General features: G+C 34.4%; 2 protein-coding genes across 2 annotated transcripts; both read left to right on the forward strand.

Moving 5' to 3' along the window:
* Positions 1 to 1,800: 1,800 nt before the first annotated feature.
* On the forward strand, positions 1,801 to 7,502 carry LOC104887850 (uncharacterized). The gene is made up of 3 exons (XM_010672607.4): positions 1,801 to 2,644; positions 3,473 to 3,741; positions 7,040 to 7,502. Exons 1-3 carry the CDS (start codon positions 2,477 to 2,479, stop codon positions 7,431 to 7,433), a joined length of 831 nt encoding a protein of 276 aa, XP_010670909.1. The 5' UTR covers positions 1,801 to 2,476; the 3' UTR covers positions 7,434 to 7,502.
* A 966-nt stretch (positions 7,503 to 8,468) lies between these two features.
* Positions 8,469 to 16,046, forward strand: LOC104887851 (importin subunit alpha-1). The gene is made up of 12 exons (XM_010672608.3): positions 8,469 to 8,629; positions 8,745 to 8,980; positions 10,127 to 10,223; positions 10,328 to 10,419; positions 10,523 to 10,654; positions 10,766 to 10,951; positions 11,033 to 11,196; positions 11,279 to 11,357; positions 13,498 to 13,626; positions 14,008 to 14,135; positions 14,221 to 14,583; positions 15,493 to 16,046. The coding sequence occupies exons 2-11, from the start codon at positions 8,768 to 8,770 to the stop codon at positions 14,579 to 14,581; spliced, it is 1,581 nt and encodes a 526-aa protein (XP_010670910.1). The 5' UTR covers positions 8,469 to 8,629; positions 8,745 to 8,767; the 3' UTR covers positions 14,582 to 14,583; positions 15,493 to 16,046.
* Positions 16,047 to 23,162: the final 7,116 nt, after the last annotated feature.

Genomic DNA, 23,162 nt, shown 5'->3' on the forward strand with positions numbered 1-23,162 from the left:
CTAGAGATCAGATTGAATCTTAATAAGTTCATATCAGATCACCTTATTTCAAGTGAAGAGAATAGAGCCTAACTCGTAAATTAACTTGAATAGGATGTGCAAGAAGGATTACATTTTCTCAACTTAAGATAGTTCCAACATATAAAACTAAATTTTAGAATGATAACTAGTCCAATTTTGAAGTTGGTTCTTTGGTTAAGCAATATACACGCATGGGCTGAATATGTGACCTAACTTAGCACATGATAATAATATCTAGTAAGGTTCGCAATTGGTGTACCTTTTTAAAAGCAAGAAGTGTGTCATTCTGATGTTTAGAATTAAAATGAATAAATGATGTTTATTCTTACCTTTCATGATAAGTATAATCTTTTCAGGTACAACCCTCAATTATCATATTTCTCAAAATAATCTTATAGTCCTATAATTTCTTTCAAACCAATCTTATTTGTCACATAACTATAATTTTGTTTTAAAAAAAGATACTTAATATAAAACCATCATTGCTAAATGACTTTGACAAATTACATAAAAATGATATCATATTAGTATACCATTAACACATTTATAGAATAATTCTTTGACATACAAGGTTAGTTTGGAAATCTTTAGCACTTCAAAGTGATTTTGAGAATTTTTGAAAATAATTTGAGGTTAGTTTAAGCTCTAATGAATCTCAGTCCCCAGGTACATTAATCTAATTTTTTTGTAGTGGGCTTACCCATTAAGTCAATCGTGGGTTATCATTCGGCGATCTATGGAGTAATGGACTGATGTTTGGCTAACTTTTTGCTAGTCATATTGACTATTTCCGGGCATATGCTCTAAGTTGGTAAGCAAACCTTTTCTCGCATACTAATTATAGTGTGTTGGTGGATGAGGAATATTGAATGAACCACTTTTAAAAAATTATTAGTCTAATGTTAAAAATTATGCTTTGGTTACAGAAAAGTTGGTTGAAGATTACGAATCCATATAACTAATAGCAGGGAGAATAGACTTCAATTGTTATCATTGATCATAAAGAACATAATCTCAAAAGTTAGTTAGGTGATTAATGATTGAATTATGTATTATCTTGATGTTGATAGTGCTTTTGTCTTTGATGTACTTGCTACAACGGCCCTAATAAGGGTTTATTGAGCTTCATTCCAAGTTTTTGACCCAAATTTCAAAATTTCGAGTTTGTTATTACTCTAATATGTTTTTGACCTCCTTCTTGCCCCCCTAACCCTTAAGGGGTGACGGAAGGAACAAGTATATTGACTATTCCTTACTCCTTTTCTCTTCCTTTTTGGAGTACGAGAAAGGAGTAGGGGGTAGAAATTCAACAACGTGGATCATTCAATGCAATGAGATCAAAGTGTATCAGATTAATGGAATCGTTGGGTCAATAGCTCGACCTTCAACCCAGTAATAGACCCACAAGGCACTAGGTTGACCTGTCGAGACAAAGTTGTGCTCGAGCCGCTTTTGAATCTAACTGGATCCTACATAGGGCCAATTGGGCTTGGATTAACCTGGTCTAGTAAGCAACTCTAATTTGATTACAAAACAACCGTCATCATTGGGGAGTATTAGCAACTAATTGACAAATTTTCTAGAATAATAGCTTGTATTAATGGTGATTGGTAGTGGATGACTATGGGACTCCTCATTCTAGGGTGTGCTATGCATTATTAAAATTTCCTTTTCTACGAAGGAATACCGTGGTTTAAGTAGAGGCCCTGTCTTCCATGATGATTAATAAAATACAAGCCTAATTATCAAAAAAAAAAAAAATTGCTGCGACATAAAATAAAAGTTGTGGTTTGTAGATTGTTATACAATAAATTATGGTGTTATCAAGGATGTCTTGGACTACTTGTCAAGATTGAGGTGTTGTGAATCGGTCACAGGTTCGAATTCCGCTTTCCCTTTGTACTTTGTACTGCATTCGTCGCTCTTATGGATAAAAAATTATGGTGTAATAATTACACCCAAAGATTTGTGTAAAATATATATTCCATAGAAGTTCCTAATGGTCCTAAGCAAAGCAATGGCGTAAAATACTGACACTACTGAGTACAGAGTAGTGAGTACTGACTACTATTTCACGGCTCCATCGAGGAAGTTCCACACTTCCACTTTCACCAAAAAAAAAAAGCGCCACCAGACCATCATCAAATCATCATATATATAAAATGACATGCAATGACATGAACTTCCATTACAAAACAAACATAAAATAACAAAGTATTGTATGGTTACAAAAAAATCTGGTATGAAATCTTACGATTAAAGTTGCCTAAGCCTAAACTTGGCTCAAAGAATCTCTCTTCTCTAAAGCAACCTTTTATGCAAGCTATTCTCACTTGAACACTTTCTCTTTCAATTTTCAATTCTTGTTCTAAAAACCTCAAATATAATCCCATTTCTCTTGATAATACTACAAGTTTTGAAATTGAGCAATTACAATTGAGTTGTACAATATCATATGATGATGCCTAGTAATAGAAGAGCAATAACTCATGCAGACTTGGCTCCCAAACCACGAGGTCTTCAACTCTCCAGCAAAACTGGAGCTCTTCTTACCATTCTTTGCATCCTCTCTGGTCTTCTTTGCTTCATTCTCTCACTCTTCGCTGAAGCTACTCGGAGCGAGGTATTTATGTTTTCCAAAATTCTATATATATTATATATGCTACTCCTCTCCTTTTAACATTTCAATTTTCAATACTAGCCTAAAATGTCAACATTTCGTCAACCTGTACTGTGTTGCTCTTTCATTAATATATACAATCTAGTGGACAAAGTCCTAATCTAAATCTAACAACATGAGTAATTTTCATCTATAATTAGTGTTTGTATGACATAATTGAAATACAAAAATCTTCCTCATCGCCTTAGCGGATTGTTTTTGTGGACTTCAAATGCAAACTACCAGCTCACAATCTTTAACTCTTTAAAATAAATACTTCCTCTGTTTTTCTATTTCTAATTGTGTATTAGTAAAAAAATTATACTAAAAATTTTGATGTGTTGGAATTCTTGCATTGAGATGAATTTAACAACTCTTCTTAATTGGGATTTTTTTTTTATGTAATGATGTGAGATAGCTTAAAAAAATTGGTTGATGAGCAGTGTCAAAAACGAAATGGTATAATTGAAAAAAAAAAACAGAGGAGATACTTATATTTATGTTACTCTTTTGAACATAATGCTAAAAGTTTCTTGTTCAAATTTGTAATTTTCATGTATCTTTTCGAGCTCACATGATGTCACAAATTAAAAAAGAATTGAGGAAGTATATAAAGTAATCACAACAGCAATCAAAAGATTCAAAAGGTGATCACATATGATGATTTTTTAAAACATTGTAACGAATATATGAATATAAACAAATAATATTAGTGTGTATGTGGTATGATCTTATGTCATTTTCAATTAATGTATCCTAATTCCTAACCTATGATGTTAACTGTTTTTGTAGGTGACATGGATGTTAACAAATAATGATAAGAAAGGGCAAAAAGGAAAGGCGGATTACGAGTGTGTGTATAGTGGAAGTGGGAAAGTGCCTTTGATTTGTGCATCCGTTGCATTTGTAGCCTTGGCATTTGCAATGCTTGTTCAACATTCATTTATGTTGATTGCAATTAGCAAGACTTCTCCTCCTGTGTACGTTAGCTGGGACCCTCACTCTTCTAGGCCTATGAAAACTCTTACTTGGCAAGCTGCCTTTTTCTTCATTTCTACTTGGTAATCTCTTTCTCTCTCTCTCTCTCTCATTACTCTAATCTTCTCTAATTCTTGATATGATCACATAATCTAAAAAGTTATCTATGTGTTCTTATAAGTTGTGGATGACTTCATAGAGCATTAATTAGAGATTGGACTATTGGTAACACATTAACCTCTCAATCGTATGAGGGCAGAGAGTACAATTTGATCTTAATCCTTAGGTGCGTGGCACTGGATCTGGTAGCTCAATCTGGCGTCTTATCCAACCAGGCCGAGCAAGATCATGGCTCGGCCTAACTTGCTTTGGCCAGTTATTAAGATTGGTGATTTATTTGAATTTATATGAACTCATGAAATCAAATTGAAGTTATTGAAAATTATTTGATTATTTGAAGATATTTTGAGACATTTTTTCTACATGTGGAATCTTGCCCTATATTGTACATTTGAAAGATTAGGGCTTAAGACATGGCAAAGGTATCCGTTTTGTCGTTTTAGAATATTAGATATCATTTAGTTCTTTGACCGAAGAGAGGAGTATCGTGCAGTAGGTGGCTTCTTTTTAAGCACTAACAAGATATGTTGGAGTGGCTTGAGTGATCAAATCAAACTTTTTATAGAACCATATTTTGTCATTTAGAAATAGTTTAATTAGAAAACAAAGAGTCGGTAACACATCCACCTATCACTTGTATGAGAATAGAGAGTGCAATTTGATCGTAACTCCTAGTGGCCTAGACCCAATGGTCCAACATGGCGTCTTTTCCAATCAGGCCATGCAATATCATGGCTCGGCCCAGCTTGCTTTGACCAGTCATTAAACTTAGTGATTTATTTGAATTTTTCTGAACTTGTGAAATCAATCTAAGTTATTGTCATTTATTTGAACATTTGAAAATATTTTGAGACATTTCACCTATTTTTGACTATACAAGATTGATAGTACTACCACAGATTATACATTTAAAAGATCAGGGCTTAAGACGTTGCACAAGTACCCCTTTTGTCGTTTTCGATTATTAGATATCATTTGTTTCTTTTCATCGGAAAAAAATGAGTATTATCGTGCAGTAGGTGACTGCTTTTTAAGCACCAACAAGATATGCTGGAGTGACTTGAGTGATCAAATCACACTTTTTTTGGAACCATGTTTGTCATTCACGAACAACTTAATTAGAGATTGAAGAGTCGGTAACACACCCACCTCTTAATTGTATGAGGATAGAGAGTGCAATTTAATTGCAACTCCTAGGTGGCCCTAGACCCGATGGCCCCACTTGGCGTTAGGGGTGTGCAATTTTGGACCGAGACAAGAATTCAGATCGGGGTCGGATCGGACCAGTCTCTTGTCCAAGACATTTTGGGATTTCGGGTTTCCGGTTCGGTTCAAACCCAGAATTTCCCGGTCCGGGCCAAAATGGATCATAATTTTTTTTATAAAAATAGGTTTGAAGGTTTAAAAAAAAGTTTAAAACTTAGAAAAGTTAAAACCTCATCTTTATTACCTTTAAGATTATTGCTTTTAGTATTATTAGTTTTTAATGTATCGAATTTATTAATATGTTTAAACCTTATCAAAAAAACGATTTTTTTTTAATAAAAAAAATACAAATTCCGGTCCGGTCCGAATTTGGACCAGTGCACACCCCTACCTGGCGTCTTATCCAACTACGCCAAACAAGATCATTGCTCAACGAAGCTTGTTTTGACACTCCCCAAATGATTGTATATGATTGTCCCCGAACTCGATGATTTATTTGAATTTATCCGAACTTTGTTAAAATCAATGTGAATTCATTGGAGTTTATTTGACATATTAAAACTTATTTTAAGACATTCTAACTTCCATCTTTACAAGGTTCACAATACTAGAATAGATTGTACATTATCTAATATATCAGGACTTAATACATTGCACAAGTACATGCACCTTGTGTCATTTTAGAATATTGTATATGATAATGATAATTTTCATTTGTTTCTCTGATTGGAAAAAAGAGACTGGTATAGTGCAGTAGGTGGCTTCCTTTTAAGCACCAACAAGATATAATGGAGTGATCAAATCAAACTCTTTTTTTGGAACCATGTTTTGTCATTCTGGAACAATTGTCTATATATGACATATGGAATATTGTTTGTACTTAATTTATTCTATTATACATATTCATAGTAATTCATATATATTGTACTTGTATTTCGTTGGTTAAGAATATGATTAAAGATGAGTGATAATAATACAGTATTAGGTTTCCCCTTGAAAATAAAGCATCTTTTAGTTTCTAGCTTTTTTTGTGCGTCCTTGTTAAACCATCAACTTGCTTTAATAAAAGGTTGCTGAGTGCCTTACTGATGTTCCAGGTTTTACGTAAAGCATAAGAATTTGTTCTTAGTACGAGCATAAAGATACTCCAAGAATTACCGATCACAATTTTTCAATTTTCATCCAGGGAGAAAGGATAAAGAAAAACTATATTGGCTCGGTTGTATTAATTCCTATCATAAATGACCTTTTTATATAAGAGAGATTTTGTAGTTTTCATGGATAATTTTTTTTTTTTATCCGAACATAACTTTAATCGAGCTAATATGTTTTTTTTTATCCATAAGAGCCGCGAAGGCAGTACAAAGAAGGGGGGTGGGATTCGAACCCGTGACTTATGTTCACAACACCTCGATCTTAACCACTAGACCAAGACATCTTTGGTACAACCGAGCCAATATGTAATGTACGTTAAGGAAATACTATGTGCATCAACATCTTTTTACATGGAAAAGGTTGATACGATCATTTGATTTATTTTGTAGGTACTTGAAATAATTACTTGTTTTAATTCAAAGTAAGTTTATTTGTCGTTACTACATGTACCGGTGGAAAAAAGAAGAAGGAAATTTTAGTGACTGGAAGTGTCTTTTGTTGATTACACTTAATCTTTACTAGTGCTTTACCATATGCAAATTGATGTTTACAAATTTAAACTAATTTTTATCGTAGAGGTTGAGTTTTCAGGAAACTTATTTTCTTAAAGTCGAAGGGAGCACATCTTCGGCCATGGAATTACTTTCCAAAAGTGGATTGACTCAACATTTGTATTAAAATCAAATGTGATAGTCACAAGCGTCATTTTAGATGTTTTGCTGGAATTTTTTATGAACTGAACTTATCTGAGTTTGTTAGAATAGGGTACAAACCCTTCCACGTTCATGCTTCACTTGACTTTCATTGATTTACAATATTAGAACTCCAACTATACTAACATGAGAAAAAACATACAAATTTCATGATCTTTCTCTAACCATATAATATTATGCTTTACAGGGTGTGTTTCGCAGTGGGGGAAATAATGCTACTCATAGGTTTAAGTGTAGAATCAGGCCATTTGAAAGATTGGTCTTCACCAAAATCAAGTTGTCTAATCATTCGACAAGGAGTTTTCACAGCAGCTGGAGTATTCTCTCTTCTATCAGTCTTCTTAGCTGCTGGTTTATATGCCACAGCATTAAGGGTCCAGTGGCTTGGGCTACAACAAGAGAATGTTAGACGAGAGATCTTGGAAGCCTCTACATTGTATGCATCTCCGCCTAGATCACCCCAACGTGATCGGATGGCTCAAGATGCATCCACGAATGTCGCTACACAAGATCAAACGGTCCAAGTTTCGGCATTGTCTCAACATCAAATTTTAAGTAACAAGGAAGATAGTTTTGTATAAAGATGGAGTTGGTAAATATACATATTTGTGTGATATTGTTATACTGAGAGAAAAATTGCATACATGATATACCAAATGTACATTAATTTTAAAGGCTAAAATGTAAATACATAAATTTTATGAAATTTTCACATGTTTGAGCTATACTTAAGTTATGATTATAACAAGGTCTTTAGTATATACTCTCAACGATTCAGTTTTAAGAGAAGACTTTCGTGATTGTGTTTGCATCTCTTTCTTTATTTTAAAAAGAAAAAGAAGTATACTACCAACAATTGTTTAATTTGAGGAAATATGCAAGTTGGATTCAAGTATACTTTTAAGAATTCTTTGTGAAATTAAAATTACTCCCTTTTCAAAGAGTAATTTTTTGAAAAAAAAAAACTCATATATTATTTCTTTTATTAAAATCTGTGTTTTATCGCCAAAAAGTTGCAAAGTGATACCAATATTATTTTCGATACTTTGACGTTTTGACCTATATTTCTACTCTTGATTATGTATGTAAAAGTGATCTAATTTTTTATCATTTTTTTAACTTATTCATGCCTCTCTTTTTTTTTTTCACTTTTGTATTGTGCCATGATTTACTTAACATTGCTCGCTCATAGAACCACACATTATTAGTAAAAAAAACTATCATAAACCCTAACTTTGCTTTTGTACAACATTTTTCAAAATCTCTAATTATGCTTCCCTCACGGCTCACAGTATAATACTTGTGCATAAAAGTAAAATTAGGAAAATCCAAAGTGAAAAGTGGAGGGAAAAGAATCACATAAACTCTACATACATAGTGAATCTCGAAAACTCAATCATAAAATAACGCTGATATTCATTCGCATCCAAACCTCTTAAAAGATAAGAATAATGCCATATAGCCCACGGGCTACCAGAGTGTAGTTCTTTAAATAGGCCCAGCACAAACTACTTTCAATTTAATTAAGGAGGGAGGGAGGGAGGGAGCGAGCGGCTATGAATTTGAAATCAGGTATTCCACTGTTTTAAGTAACACTCTGAAATCTTTACCTAGCAATTAGCATTAGCAATCAACACGAAATATCGATTAGTATATCTTAAACTCCACCCAATTGAAAACGACGGTTTAAATTAAAAATCCCCCTAAAAACACACACTCATTTTCTCTCTCACACCTCACCTCCAAACCCTTTCTCTCTCTCTTCGCTCTTGCTTTGGTACGCTTTTTTACTCTTTCTCTCTCTTATTATTTTTGATATTTATCTACTTCTGCTTCATTTTTTATGTGAAATTGTGAATTAGTAAAGTAATTAGGGTTTTATAATCGTGCAGATTGATCGAATTCGACTAAAACGATGTCGTTAAGGCCAAATGCTAGGACGGAAGTTCGCCGGAATCGGTACAAAGTCACCGTCGACGCAGATGAAGGTCGTCGGCGTAGAGAAGATAATATGGTGGAGATCCGAAAGAGTAAGAGAGAAGAAAGTTTGCTTAAAAAGCGTCGCGAAGGTCTTCAAGTTCAGCAGCCATTTGCTCCGCCTCTTCATACTTCTACTGTTGAGAAGAAGGTCTAAATTTTTTTAATACATTTTATCTGTGTTTGATTGCCGAAAATTATGCGATTTTTAGGTTTTAAATGTTTCTGTAATATGTAATTATTTGTTATTTGAAATGTCTGCTTTTTTTTCAAATCTAAATTTAGGATGCTGATCGTGTATTGTTTCTAGATCCTACTTCTAGAAGCTGGTGGAAGATTAAAATATTTCGATTTTTGTAAATAGTTTGATTTTTTTTTTTTAAATTTAGGAGTTCTGATTGAGTAATGTTTGTGGAGTGACTTTCGGAAAATTTACTTCTTATTTTTTTAGATCATACAATAGAAAAAAAGGACAAAAATGATTTGGCTTAACGCTGTTGTCAATTTGATATTACGTGAAATGCGGAGTACTAGGTCTAACAATTAGTAATTTATTGCATTCTTCGCCTGTAACTAGGTTGTGTTTGACTTTGTGCAAGAAACGTTGACCATAATTTTGTTGAAAATTGTTTTGAGGTATCATGTAAAATAACATATCTGGATTGATCTTAGGTCTTTAGGTTATCCAATGGTATTATAATAAATAATTTGACCACAATTACTCAATAGCTTGTATTGTTTACTGAAGGTTGGGTATTGAATTGTTGAGGACAATAAGGCCTTTTTGTTTAATTCGTGTATCAAAATGGATATGTGAGTGTTCAATTGCCGTTTCTTTTTCTCCCTAAGAAACTATTAAGATTATGTTTAGTTTTGCGCAATTTGTTAGCATTACTTAATTCTGGTTGTGGAGTGGTGGTGACCTATACTTGGGAGTGATGTACAGCTATTTGGAGTTTGCTTACTGATTTCTCTTTGAGCTCTAATTTTGCCCCCATTCCTTATGTTACTCTGTCTAAAGATTAGTGTGCACACACCTGTGGAAGATCGGATAGAAGTGTAGAGTGCAGAGACGTATTGTAACCAATCTAATTCTATGGTGTAACATATGTTTATGGCTTTAAGCTAAATGAGTGATTTACTTTAAAATTCTGAAGGATGTTAGCATGACAACTGACAAGATGGCTGCATGCATGACTTTTGCTGTAACTACTAGTTCGGTGCTTGGTAGTAGCTCTTGGCATGAAAACTTGTGTATTTCATTATTGACTCTTAAATTGTCTGTGTCTCTTTGCAGCTAGAGAGTCTGCCTAATATGGTAGCTGGGGTTTGTTCTGACAATAATCAAATGCAGTTGGAGGCCACTACACAGTTCCGTAAATTGCTTTCAATAGGTATTAATGTGATGAATTTTTTCCCTTGTGCTACTTTGGCGTGATGTATATTTAAGTAGTCTGTAATTGCTTTTGACTGTTGGTCATATTATTGACTTCTGTAGAAAGAAGTCCGCCGATTGAGGAAGTTATAGAGGCTGGAGTTGTTCCCCGCTTTGTGGAATTTCTGCAGAGGGAGGATTATCCACAGCTACAGGTTACTATTCTTGATGTATTTATTGTGGCTTCTTTGCAGTTGGAGGAGGCCCTTTTGACGTGTAGGTTGTTCTTTTACTGAAAAGTTGGATTTTATTGTTTAGTTTGAGGCTGCATGGGCTCTCACAAACATTGCGTCAGGGACCTCGGAGAATACCAAGGTGGTAATTGATCATGGGGCTGTTCCGATTTTTGTGAAGCTTCTTGCTTCTCCTAGTGATGATGTTCGTGAGCAGGTATGACAAGAAATGATTACCCTGTTTTTCTGTTAAATTTTGGTGTGTTGTCAAGGGACTGAGAATTGGTAAATAACTGCTTCTTTGCTCAATGTTCTGTGAAAAATGCAGGCAGTGTGGGCTCTGGGTAATGTTGCTGGTGACTCTCCTAGATGCCGGGATCTAGTTCTGAGCAGTGGTGCGTTAATTCCACTGCTTGCTCAGCTAAATGAGCATTCCAAGCTTTCAATGCTTAGAAATGCCACATGGACTTTATCAAATTTTTGCAGAGGAAAGCCACAGCCACCTTTTGACCAGGTTGGTATCCTTAGATAAATCTCTATTGTGTTTCAATGGCTTTTTTTGGTAATAGCTTATACAGTGAAATGCCACGCTCAGGTGAAGCCAGCTCTTCCTGCCCTTGAGCGTCTTGTTCATTCAAATGATGAAGAAGTGTTGACAGATGCATGCTGGGCACTTTCTTATTTATCAGATGGACCAAATGACAAGATTCAAACTGTGATAGAGGCAGGTGTATGCCCTCGATTGGTGGAGCTCCTCATGTATGCACCCGTCGCTCTGTTTGCTTTCATAAACTATATTGTGTTTTTGCTTTTAGTCACATTGTTTTGAATTCTCATCCAGGCATCCAGCTCCATCAGTTCTGATTCCTGCCCTTCGTACAGTTGGCAATATTGTCACTGGAGATGATGTACAAACACAGGTTAGAATTTAGATTCTAACAGGCCCGCTTGCTTTCATTGCATAACTGTTACATAGATGGTGGAAAACTCGGAAGATTAGCTTTGGTGTTGAAGAAAATGTAATATTGCTCTAAAATGATCTATAATCCTCATTACACACAGATAACATGAAAGATTACAGAGATTTGTCAGCTTTCTTATTTCCTCTTTTTTTCTTATGCTAGTGACTTTTCTCCTGCTGCTTGTGTTTGTTTTCTGTATTTAGTAAACATACGGGCTGTATATCTAATTTCATATTAATACTTGATCAGAAATAGAATACTCGTGAGTCTTGAGGGTGTATCTCTAGAATATTGTAGCTGAAGTGGAGAGGAATGTTTTTCACTCTCTCCCCCCCCCCCCACCTTTCTTTAGGGTGGAGGATGCAATGGGTTGCACATAATGTCCTCATATTTGTTTAAGTGTTCAGGGACGACTATCTTACTCCGACTCTTCTAATTTCCTCATGTACCCATGTCCGACTTGTGTTTTGATGGACATGACACATAAACATGGATACTTCAATTCAAACCAAAAACTTGACAGTTTCATATGATATGACCTAGTCCAACACCCAGACACTGTGTTCGATTGGACACTTGTAGCTGAGTCTTAGTAACATAGATAGACTGTTCTACTTCTGTCAGATGTTCCATTTTTTAGATAATGGTCCTATATATTATTTTGAAAGCTGTTGGGGTTAGTTTCATTAAATTATGTGATAGTAATGTACAGTATGCTTCTATTGTATTGTACATCCTTATCCATGATAACCTTAATTGTTTGTAGGAATGATTTTTCTAAATATTGTTAAAACAAGAGATTGTTTCCATCTTGCATCTGTGTCCTATTTATTTACGAGTTTACCATCTATGTAGGACCAGAAGTAGCTCTCGTGAATTATCTTCTTATATTGGTCCGCTGGCAACCAATATGTAGCAGTGTTCAGGTTATGTAAGAAAAAGTCATTGGTATGTCATATGGGGATTCAAACCCAGAGAACCGTAGTAAAACCAAGTTTTCGACTCCTTGCCTCTCCACCAACTAACCTATTTTTTTAAGAGAACCTTATGCAAAATGGATATATTAATTTAATTTTGAAGCAATATACAGATAAGTCATACCTTTTTAATTCTACTTCTGCTAATAAAGGTTCATGGAAACTGAAATACCAGAATGGTGCAAACAGATGGTGGGTTAGTTTTGGTTTGGTTTGAAATACATGTTGTGGAACTTTCTACTGGAGACAACAGGAGAGGCTTCGTCGATCAGGATAGGTGTTAGGTTTCTATTATTGAAGGTCATTGCTGCTTTATGGTGCAATATTCGGGATTCTATATGGTTATGCTGATCAATATTTAATATTGAAAGTAATTGAAGTAGCAGTATCAATTACTTGTCTTGTTTCTTTTGATGGTCAAATACTGAAGCTAAATCTTATTGTTTTTGTCTCAACTCTTACGTCTTATGTGGGAGGTTGATCTAAAGTAGTCTGAACATGGAGCCTCTAATCACATGTTTAGGGGAATGAAGTTTTGCGAACAAAAGCACTGAGGAGCAGGTGTAACTAGAATGCTAGATTGTGGCCCTGTTTTACCATCTCAATGAGGACAATGTAGAAGAAGCATCTTTCCTTGGGAGGACATAAATTGAGTTTCACCAGTTCTGCCTAGTCAGTCACTAAATAACTGGATTGTTGAATGTTCTCATTTGACCTAGACCATGTGCATTCACAAATCACAATGGTGATGTAGTATGAACTCTAAGATTGCCCTGTTAGGTCATTGTTATATTCTTTGCTACTAACTCCATTTCCTTTTGCTCTCCCCAATTCCGTTTCTCGGACGTCCCCATATTATTGTCTTGTACTAAAAAGATCATATAGGATCACCACTTTACTCTCACATTTCCTCTATTCGATCCCACTAGTCTGTCTTTCATCAGCCTCACCCAACCAAAATGTAAAAAGTAAATAAAACTCAGTGGGGCAAACCAATGGGGTGGAGGGAGTACTGATTTGTTGTGAGCTTTTGTTATCTGGATTATTTAGTGTGATAATTTGCATTTTGTAACTTCAATCCTTTAATATTTCTTCTAACTTGCCTTGCCTTATCATTGCAGTTTATCATCACCAATGGTGCATTGCCATGCCTTTTGAACTTGTTGACTCTGAATCACAAAAAGAGCATTAAGAAGGAAGCTTGTTGGACAATATCAAACATTACAGCTGGAAATAAGGAACAGATACAGGTGATACAACCAATCCCTGTTTTAAAAAAATTCTGCAGCAAGATTTTCCTCGGCATTTATTGTATCTCATTTTTTATTACCCCCTGTCCCATAAGTAAGTTCCAGTCTCCTACCATGTTTGGATATTCTAGGAATAATTTCCCATTCCTTTAGGAGTACTTTCTTACTGCTAACGTTGATGTTGGCCTTTGCACCACCCTCTCACCACTTTTCTAGCTCCTGTCTACACATGCTATTTGCTAATGGGAACTTATTTGGGACGGAGGGAGTAAAGCCAAACAAATAGGCTTTACTGCATTTGTTTATTTTTATTACTTAATTGATACTCGTTGCATCATTGGTAGCAATTGGTGATTACTGTTCTTTTTCTAAATCTTTTAGGCTGTTGTTGAAGCTGGTTTGATTGGTCCCCTAGTCAACTTGCTTCAAACTGCGGAATTCGACATCAAGAAAGAAGCTGCTTGGGCGATATCTAATGCTACATCTGGTGGATCTCAAGAGCAAATAAAGTTTGTTTCGATCATTTGGAGAATTTTGTCTTGTTTGTCTTTTTCCTTCGAGATGATAACCTTAGGGCGGTCTTTTCTGTGCTAGGTACCTAGTGAATCAGGGGTGCATAAAGCCATTATGTGATCTACTTGTGTGCCCTGATCCAAGGATCATCACTGTCTGTCTTGAAGGGCTGGAGAACATCCTGAAGGTAGGTGAAGCAGAGAAGAGTTTGGGCAGTACTGGAGATGTTAATTACTATGCCCAGTTGATAGATGAAGCTGAGGGATTGGAAAAGATAGAAAATTTACAAAGTCATGATAACAATGAGATCTATGAGAAGGCGGTGAAAATTCTTGAAACATATTGGTTAGAGGAAGAGGAAGAGACCGTACCATCAGGTGATCAAGCTGGGTTCCAGATGTGGAGCAATGAAGGTCCCTCTGGCGGTTTTAAGTTTGGCTGAAGGTAACTTCACTCTGTTTGATTGCTTCTTGACTGAATATGTGTCCCTTTAAACTAATGTTTGTTTTCACATTCACGGGACCCCCAGGCTTATTGAAGTCACTTGATTGATCAGTTACATGATACATTTGCTTATACATTAAATTAGGGTAGAGTTGTGATTCTCAGACTTTGCTGCTAATGTGCAACTTGGGTACATCTCCTATTGTTGGACACAGAAAAATTGTTAGTTTTGGTGTGAAATGATGTGTCAAGTGTCATTATCAATGTTGCACTATCTGAGTCTGACACGGGTACTTGAGAGAATCCAAGCAACACGGGTTAGTGTGATTCGTTCAGTCTTTGACTCTTTGTCGGCAGAAACTTCATGTTTTTTGAAATTCTCACTCTCTGCTTCATGAATGGATTGGCACTCTTTCTGCTCTTTCTATCTGGATTTTACATTAATGAAAAAAGTTGGCATTAGTGAACTTTGACGTCAGCGCCTCAGTGGAAACGTCATTATTGAATTTTCTCCTCATGTCCTAATATAATTCCATGCACTTGCCTATCTACTTATCTAGTCTCAAGGTTCCCTGTGATGGAATTTAAGCTCCATTATACACTCCCTACCCCCTCCCCACTGCTGAGATGAAAAGGTCTTAGGTTGAATATCTTGGGTCATAGTTTCTTCACAAACCAAATCTTCATAGGCCTTGGCCCAAAACAAGCCTGGGTATCTTCTCACTCCCTTTTATTTCCCTTATAAACTCGTGTGTTAAGGTCCTATGTGGTAGTCAGACCTACTATATCCCTGCCTGTTTAATATCTCTTTTGGACCTTATGTGTGCTGTTATTTGAGAGGTAAGGTTCTACGTGGTAGTTGTTGACATGCTTTATACCTCGAGGCTAATTTTGTATCAAAACACACAGGATTCAGATAGATGGGTGCATGAAGTTGCAGTATGTTGAAGTCCACATCGGGTTTCAGACTCTAGCTTGACATAAGGTGAACTTTGAAGTCCAGCTCTGCTCAAGCTGGGTTTGGTGTCAATAGTATGGGTTGGTATCAGTGGTTAAAGAGGTGTCGCGAGCGGGTTTGTCAATGGTGAATGTGGTCTTGTTTGGCGTCCCTCCGTGTATTTTTACCCTTCAGTTAGGGGTTTTATGTCGAAATATTGAATTTTTTACCGGGTCGGTGTTTCTTTTGGGGGGTTTTGTTGGGGTGGTGGAGGGGTGATATGGGGAGTTTACTTATGTTGAAGGGGGTTTATGTAGTCAGTGACTCATTGTTTGCATGTTCAAATTTCAATAGCATCATTATTAGTAGTTTTTATCCCAGAGACTCGAGAGTCCAGGAAATATATGTTTTCTACTGTAGTTCATCCTGATATTCTTGTTACATTTCAAGTAAATATGGAGAAATTTCCAAAAATGGAGATGAATGCACGAAAGTTGAGACAGGAAATATACATATGTTTATATCATTTTCGGCATTCATCCCTCGGCTACTCGCCTATATGTATCAACATCACCAGGCTGCTCCTTAAGCAATAAGACTGTTTAATTGGTCAATTGCAAGTTTTAAGTCCTGAAAAAGTTGCTATTGAAGAAAGGCTATGAAGCCGGCAAAGAAGCATCCATCATTCCATTTTGTACCATTTAGGATCCACGATGTATATACGAGCATGTAGTTGAAAAATACGTATCTATCTTACTAATTAGCATTACACGAAGCTGAAATCTTTCATTATCATAGCATGATTAGAAAGACATGAACACTGAACAAGGGATTCCGTCTACACCCGTGGGACTCCAAAATGGAAGCTAACAAAAAAAAAATTGTTTTTTCTGGTACCAAAAATACTCTTATGGTACTAATTTTGATTCTAATGCTACTAGTTTCTAACTTCTCTTTTAATAGAAAACTGAGAAATGTTATATAGGCATGGAAAAGTAGTTTAATAGGTATGGTGCTGTAATCAGTGGCGGAGCCAGGATTCTCAAAGTGGGGGGACGAAATAAGAATTCAAGTATTTTTAAAAAAAAAAATAGAAAAAAAAAATACAACACAAATTGTTTAATACTAAATGTTTTACATTCAAAATTCCAAAATGCTTATAGTCTTAGAATCAACTCATAACTATAAATCAACTACATATCAAAGTATTACTCTTCAAACAAAACTATTCAATATTTCAATTATAAATCAACTCATATTTATTCCTAATTAGAAATTTCAAATTAACAACAAATTCCAAACCAACAACAAATTCCAAACCAACAACAAATCAATCAACAACCATAAATCTGCAATCACAAATTAACATTTCACAAATATCATAATTCAATAATTCACAACCAAACAAAACTTAGGGTTAAGAAAACTTACATACTGACTGAAAATTGAAATGGGTGTTTCGGGAGGTCGGCGAGTCTCCTAAGTCCATCGTGGGTCGCAACATGCAAGCATCGCTTCCTCTAATCCTCTTCGCTCCTGACTTCATCGCAAGCTCACTTCCTCTTCGTGACTTTGTTCCTCACCGGCTCACCGCTCGTCGTCGTTGGCTCCAACGACTGTGAATGTGCGGTTGACGTCGTCCCTCCGCCGTGGCGCTGCCGATTTAGGGTTTCTTTCAATCTCTCTTCCTTCTCTCTCTTCCGAAGAATCTTCAACGTGTTTTTTTTCAAAATGATTCACGCGTCTACTGTGAATGTTTTTTTCGTTTTTTTTTTCTTTTTTTTTAAGAAATTATTTTCTTAAAGTGGGTCCCCCTGCTGGCTCCGCCACTGGCTGTAATGCAAATCATTTATAGTTAAGATGAACAGTAGTTTAATTTGTTTCAATATTCTTTCTACTTTTAGCTATTAAAATGAATACTAGGAAGAGTGAAAGAGTAAATAGGAAAGACTACATAGTAGTTGAGTACGTGCGAGGTTTAACCTTAAAGAGATTTTGCTATGACAGAGTTTATTTCAAAGTTTAATCTTATATAAATTGCGTCTTAAAGAGATTTTGTTATGTTTTAAAAGAAACGTTAGGCCATGGGGATTAGGAGAAGGGAAAGATAGAAAGAAAGAAAATGAGGGAATAATGCTTTGAACTGAATAGAAAGAAGTACTAAATATGTTAACGTTTTATTAATTTTGATACAGCGTAAAATAGTAAGTGTGTATTATATTCATTTTAGAGCGGATGGAGTATAATTGAGTTTTAAATTTTATTTCGAGGTGATATATATATATATATATATATATATATATATATATATATTATATATATATATATATATATATATATATATATATATATATATATATATAATATATATATATATATATATATATATATATAATTCCTCGTTCTGTTTTAATGAAACGTTTGTTTTTTTCATGCAACCTAACAAGCTTCTTTAATCGTTAATATCCTTAGTTATGCACATGTAAAAAATATGAAAAAGTTATAATTTGATAGTATACATTGAGACGAATCTAACAAAATTTCACTTGACTATGTTTTTCTTTATATAATGGCGATAAATTAGAGTCAAAATTGATCAATAAAAGTGTCATTTCACCAAATGTTCATTTAAAACAAAATGGAGGAATTAAATAAGATTGAGTTTTAGATAGTAATTACAACTTACAAGTAGTAGTAATAACTAATAGTATGAAGATTAATTTTTAAGTTTCCCCTAAAAAAAAATAACTAATAGTATGAAGAAGTATATAAAAATCATAGGCACCTTGATCTGGTCAAACACTACAACTTTAAAGCATTAGAGAATGAATTAGCTAAAGTGTCGTTCTTAGTAAACAACTCTAAAAAAATTCAAAATCTACACGATTTCATGCGATCGAGGAAGAGTACAGCTTTCCCTGTCTTTGTCTCTGTCTCTGTCTCTGTCTCTCCTTTAACCCTTCGCCATTCTTAAGTTCTTTTGCCTTGTGTCATGTTTCTTCTTTTCCTTTTCTTAGTTTTTTCGTCTAAAAAAGATTTAAAAATTTGGGGAGCAATGCAAGAATTTTTTGTTCACTAACTTCCATGTTATTCGAACCAATTAAACTGAAGCTGAAGTTTCACCAAAAATAAAAAAAAAAACTGAAGCTGAAGTACTAAATGATGATGTAATGATCATTGAAAGAGTAAAATGGGTTTTCTTTGACAGGTTTCTAGCCCATTCAATTTACCTAATCACCAAAAATAAAACAAAAATTATTAACATAGGCAGTTTACTTTTGATGTAAAATTATTTAAATTCAAACTTACAATTTGCTAACAAGTTGATTCTTTCACACTCTCACTCACGACTATCTTCCACATCAATCTAATCGTCAATTCTCTTTTTTTTCTTTTATTGGACTCCCGAACTACAACTAACAAATATAACTCAGACGTCAACCGAATGGACTAAACCAGAACTAAATGGATTAAAAAATGTGAATATTGAATGGATTATGTTGGTCACTAAATACATTAAACTAATTATTATTTAAAGGAATTGATCCGTTGTCTTTTTAATATTGAGTTTGGATCATTCTCTAATTTTTTATTAAAAATAGTCGGATTCTTACAAGAACAAATGAAAAGATAAGAGGTATAAAAATCTATTTGTTGATTAGGTAATGCCACATTGGATTAGAGGGCATTTTCTAATTTTTCTTATTTGTGCCATATAAATGGAATTTCAAATATCAACGAGGATCATTTTAAGATGAACAAACCAAAATCATTGCAGACAACTTGCGTCATTTGATGTCTCATTTCAAATATCGGCGGAATTGTAAAAACGTAAATAATTGTTTCCTATTTCTATCACTAGTCACCACATGCGGGTAACAATTCGATGTCTAATTAGCAATTTAGCATAAGATAAGTATATAGATAAGTAAACGGAAAATTAAGCCTGATTATATAATAAAAGGCTGAAAAATTATCAAAAAAAAAAAAGTAAACGAAAAATTCAAGAAGAAGAATAAGTTGAAAATTGCTCCTATATTCTTCAGGGTTTATTACTTTATTATGGTGAACAATCTTCAATTGTAAAATTAACTACCAACCATATAAATTTAATCATACACTAGGATATATTGCACCGTTTATAATGTATGCATTCAACCAACCATATTATAAAATAAAATTATATTGAATTATAAACCTATAGAGTATAAACTATATATTTGAGGCAAACATTTACTAGTATATGTTTAGATCATGAAAACAAAAAGGTTTATTGGTGTACTTATCTGTCTTATTTGATGATGATTACATTATCCGACCGTGCTATCTGTGAAATTGCTGCTTATAGACTGAAGGTAATCAACATAAGGGGACACAATATCATAAACGTCATCTTTTAGGAGTGGCTTAGAGTGAGATACTTGGTTTGATTTATTGCCACTAAATTAGTCTAGCAATTTGACAAAATCTGTATTTTTCTCAAACTGTCTCTTAAGCTATTAACTTTCTGGGAAAAACTTTATCTACCCATTGGGTAATTTACCCACTAGAGATAGATATTAATAATAAATGGAGTCCAACTCAGCAAAATTATTTATTTTTAATTGTCTATTTCTAATGGGTAGTCTACCCAGTAGGTAGATGTAGCAATCTCCCAACTTTCTTTGTATTTACACTACTATATATATCAAGATTTAGAGTTTACATTTGTCTCTTAGTAACCTCTTCATTGCTTTTTTGTTTCTTTATTGGAAATATGTGAACTGTGACATCTTTATAGTTTCAGTTATTACATGCCCTAATCCCTATTAATAATTAACCGTTTCGTGACACTTTTTACTATATATCTTCTAAATGTTATAAAAGACTATATTTTTTGTCACTACTCTGATTATGTTTGTTCTCATCTTTTTACAAAGTTATTTCTCTTCTACAAACTAGAGGTGATCATGGGCCGGACCGGGCTGCGGCCAACAAAAATTTGTCCATTGGTCGGACCGCGCCGGGCCAACGGGTCGGGCCAAAATGATCACCTCTACTACAAACCTACAAGAATTTTAGAGTTAAGAGGTTGTTTGTGAGGAAGTGATGAGCTGAACTGTAGTATTTCCTCTTTAAATGATTAATATTAATCTCAAATTATATACTTCCTCCGATTATTATTAGATGTTACACTTTTCAAATCACGGACTCCTAGGTAATTTTTGGAGTGGAGAGAGATAGAGAGAATGAAAAACAAAAGGGCCCCATATGAACATGTGATAGGAGAGAGATAGAGAGAAGTTATTACCCAAAACAAAAGTGTAACATCTAATTTAAAATTTCCTAAAATAGAAAGTGTAACATCTAAAAAAAAACGGAGGAAGTAAAAAAAGGAGTTAAGCTAGATGACATCCACAATATTTGTAATGCAAGTGTATATAAATTTCTTTTTTGTGTGCTATAATGTGAATGCCTTTACACAATTTCTTTAAAAAGCCCTAACAGCCAACAGGTTAAGTGAATCTAGAATGCTATTTCTTCTTGTTATTTCTTCCTCCGTTGTTATGCCACGTAATTTCTAATTCTCTATTGTAACCAAATTGGTAAATCAAAAGAGCAAAAGTGCTTAAGTTTGAAGATATAAAGAGAATCTTGAGTTGCCAAGTTAACAACTTCATTACTTTTTGAGTGTGTGTCTTCAAAATCGAGTTAATTTATGGTGGAATCTATTTCATGTTAGGCCAATATCAAGTTGCGTTAGTTTTGCAAGTTGGATCTAAACCAAGTCATTCAAGTCGACTCAGTTCATATTAGGTTTTGGGTGAACTTTAGTCTTTTGGTCCTCAGTTATTGAGAAATTCTAATTGATATAATCCAATATTAAATTAATGTCTTAAACTTACAATATTAATGAACAAAAAAAAGTAAGTAAATTTAATCAATTTCTATACCGAATAGGATTTTGTTTGAAACTAAACAAAAAAAACCTAAAACGGAAATTCAACCTAGTTACTCCTATAATATACAAAATCCTACTAAATTTTGGGTAAGATCTTACATGATGACTTATTCACTATCCAGTTACTAAATTTAGTTACAAGGTAAGGTAGGCAATAAAAATTGGTAAATGATTTGTACTAATTATAGCAACATGCAAAATGGAGGGAAAACTTTCAAGTTTTGATGCAATGATAGTGATGGACACTATTATAGTATTTATAAGCTAAATTATTTCCTCGAAGGCACTATGAAAGAGAAAAATTGGCGCCTTAAACTTGAAAGATTCCCTCCATTTTTAAAATGAGGTTATATCGTGCGCGCCCTTTCTGAATATTTGGCGGGTGTGGTAGCTATATTATTCTAGTAAGTAGTAAGTAGTAAGTATATTTGATTTGATAATATTTTTTGAAGCATGCCTAAGAAATTACTCCAAAAAGTCCTAATAAAAAAACAGAAATGGAATGAACAAAAATGTGTGGAAGGTGGACAGTGGACTGGCTAGTGGCTAGTGTTAGTGTCTGGTCAAACAATTTCCATGCTTTATGCTCATTTTTACAAGTGTTGCTTAGCTGTCTGTGACTATCAAATGAAGTTGAGGCATTTATTATAATAATCCACATTGAAAGTTGAAACTGCCCATAAAACCAGATAAAATTAAAATAAAGAAGTCATTTTTTTTGTTTTCAAAAAAAGGGAAGTTAAAGTGTTATTAATATTATAGATTTAGTACTAGAGGGTTTATTAAAAGGGAAGTGCTAGAAGAGTGGAGGCTTTTGATTTGCAAAAATAAGAGGTTAGAGATTATAAGCTAGGATGGAAAGACATATTCATGTTCAAGATAAGTTAAGGAAAAAGATGAGAGAGAAAGAAGTAGAGAGAGAAAGAGAAAAGAAAGGAGAAAAAAGCCCCAAGTCTAAATTCCAAATCCCTAGCCAAGGAAAAAACCCCCAATTCAATTTGGAGAACCATTTCATCATTTCGCAAGGTAAATTGCTCTTAGACATAGTTATAATCTTTCTGTTATCTGTTCTAAATGCAATTTCCAAATCCCCTTGCTTAAAAAAATCTTCATTGCAAATCTTCAAAGTCTATCAAGAGAAGATTTTTTCTTCTCGAAACAAAATTTCTGTTAATGGGAATTTTCCCCATATTCCCACTAGATTAGTGCTAGTGATAGTTTCCTTGTCATTAGTGGGACTCAAAGGTCAATCATTGTGTTGGATTAAAGGTTTCTTCTTCCTTCCATTCAAATTCAAAGTTCGATTCATGGCTAGGGTTTGTCGGGGTAAACTGTTTTGGGTTTCTCTTTCACCTCTTAGAGTGAATTGGTTTTTGGGATTATTTCTGCTGGTTTTCTCGATTTTGTCTGAAATATGGGTGTCCAGTACCACGGCCAATCCGCCTGGCTACTGGGTCGTGGTTGTTGCGGTATGCTGGAGATGGTTCTGTCTCTTCGCAGATGCTGATTTATTTGTGTGTGTGAGTGACTCCGTTGAAGTCATCAAGGCCTTATCATCAAGGCATAGATGCTGTAATCTACAACATCTCCAGGTTGCTGTTTTTTCTGTGAGGTGTAAGAAAATGCGATGCCTTCTCTATGAAGAAGCTCAAGTAGGTGGCTTGTTGCTACATATGAAATGGTGTAAGTTAAATGTTCATA

Source organism: Beta vulgaris, chromosome 3, assembly GCF_026745355.1.
Source record: "Beta vulgaris subsp. vulgaris cultivar EL10 chromosome 3, EL10.2, whole genome shotgun sequence".
Lineage (NCBI taxonomy): Eukaryota > Viridiplantae > Streptophyta > Magnoliopsida > Caryophyllales > Amaranthaceae > Beta > Beta vulgaris.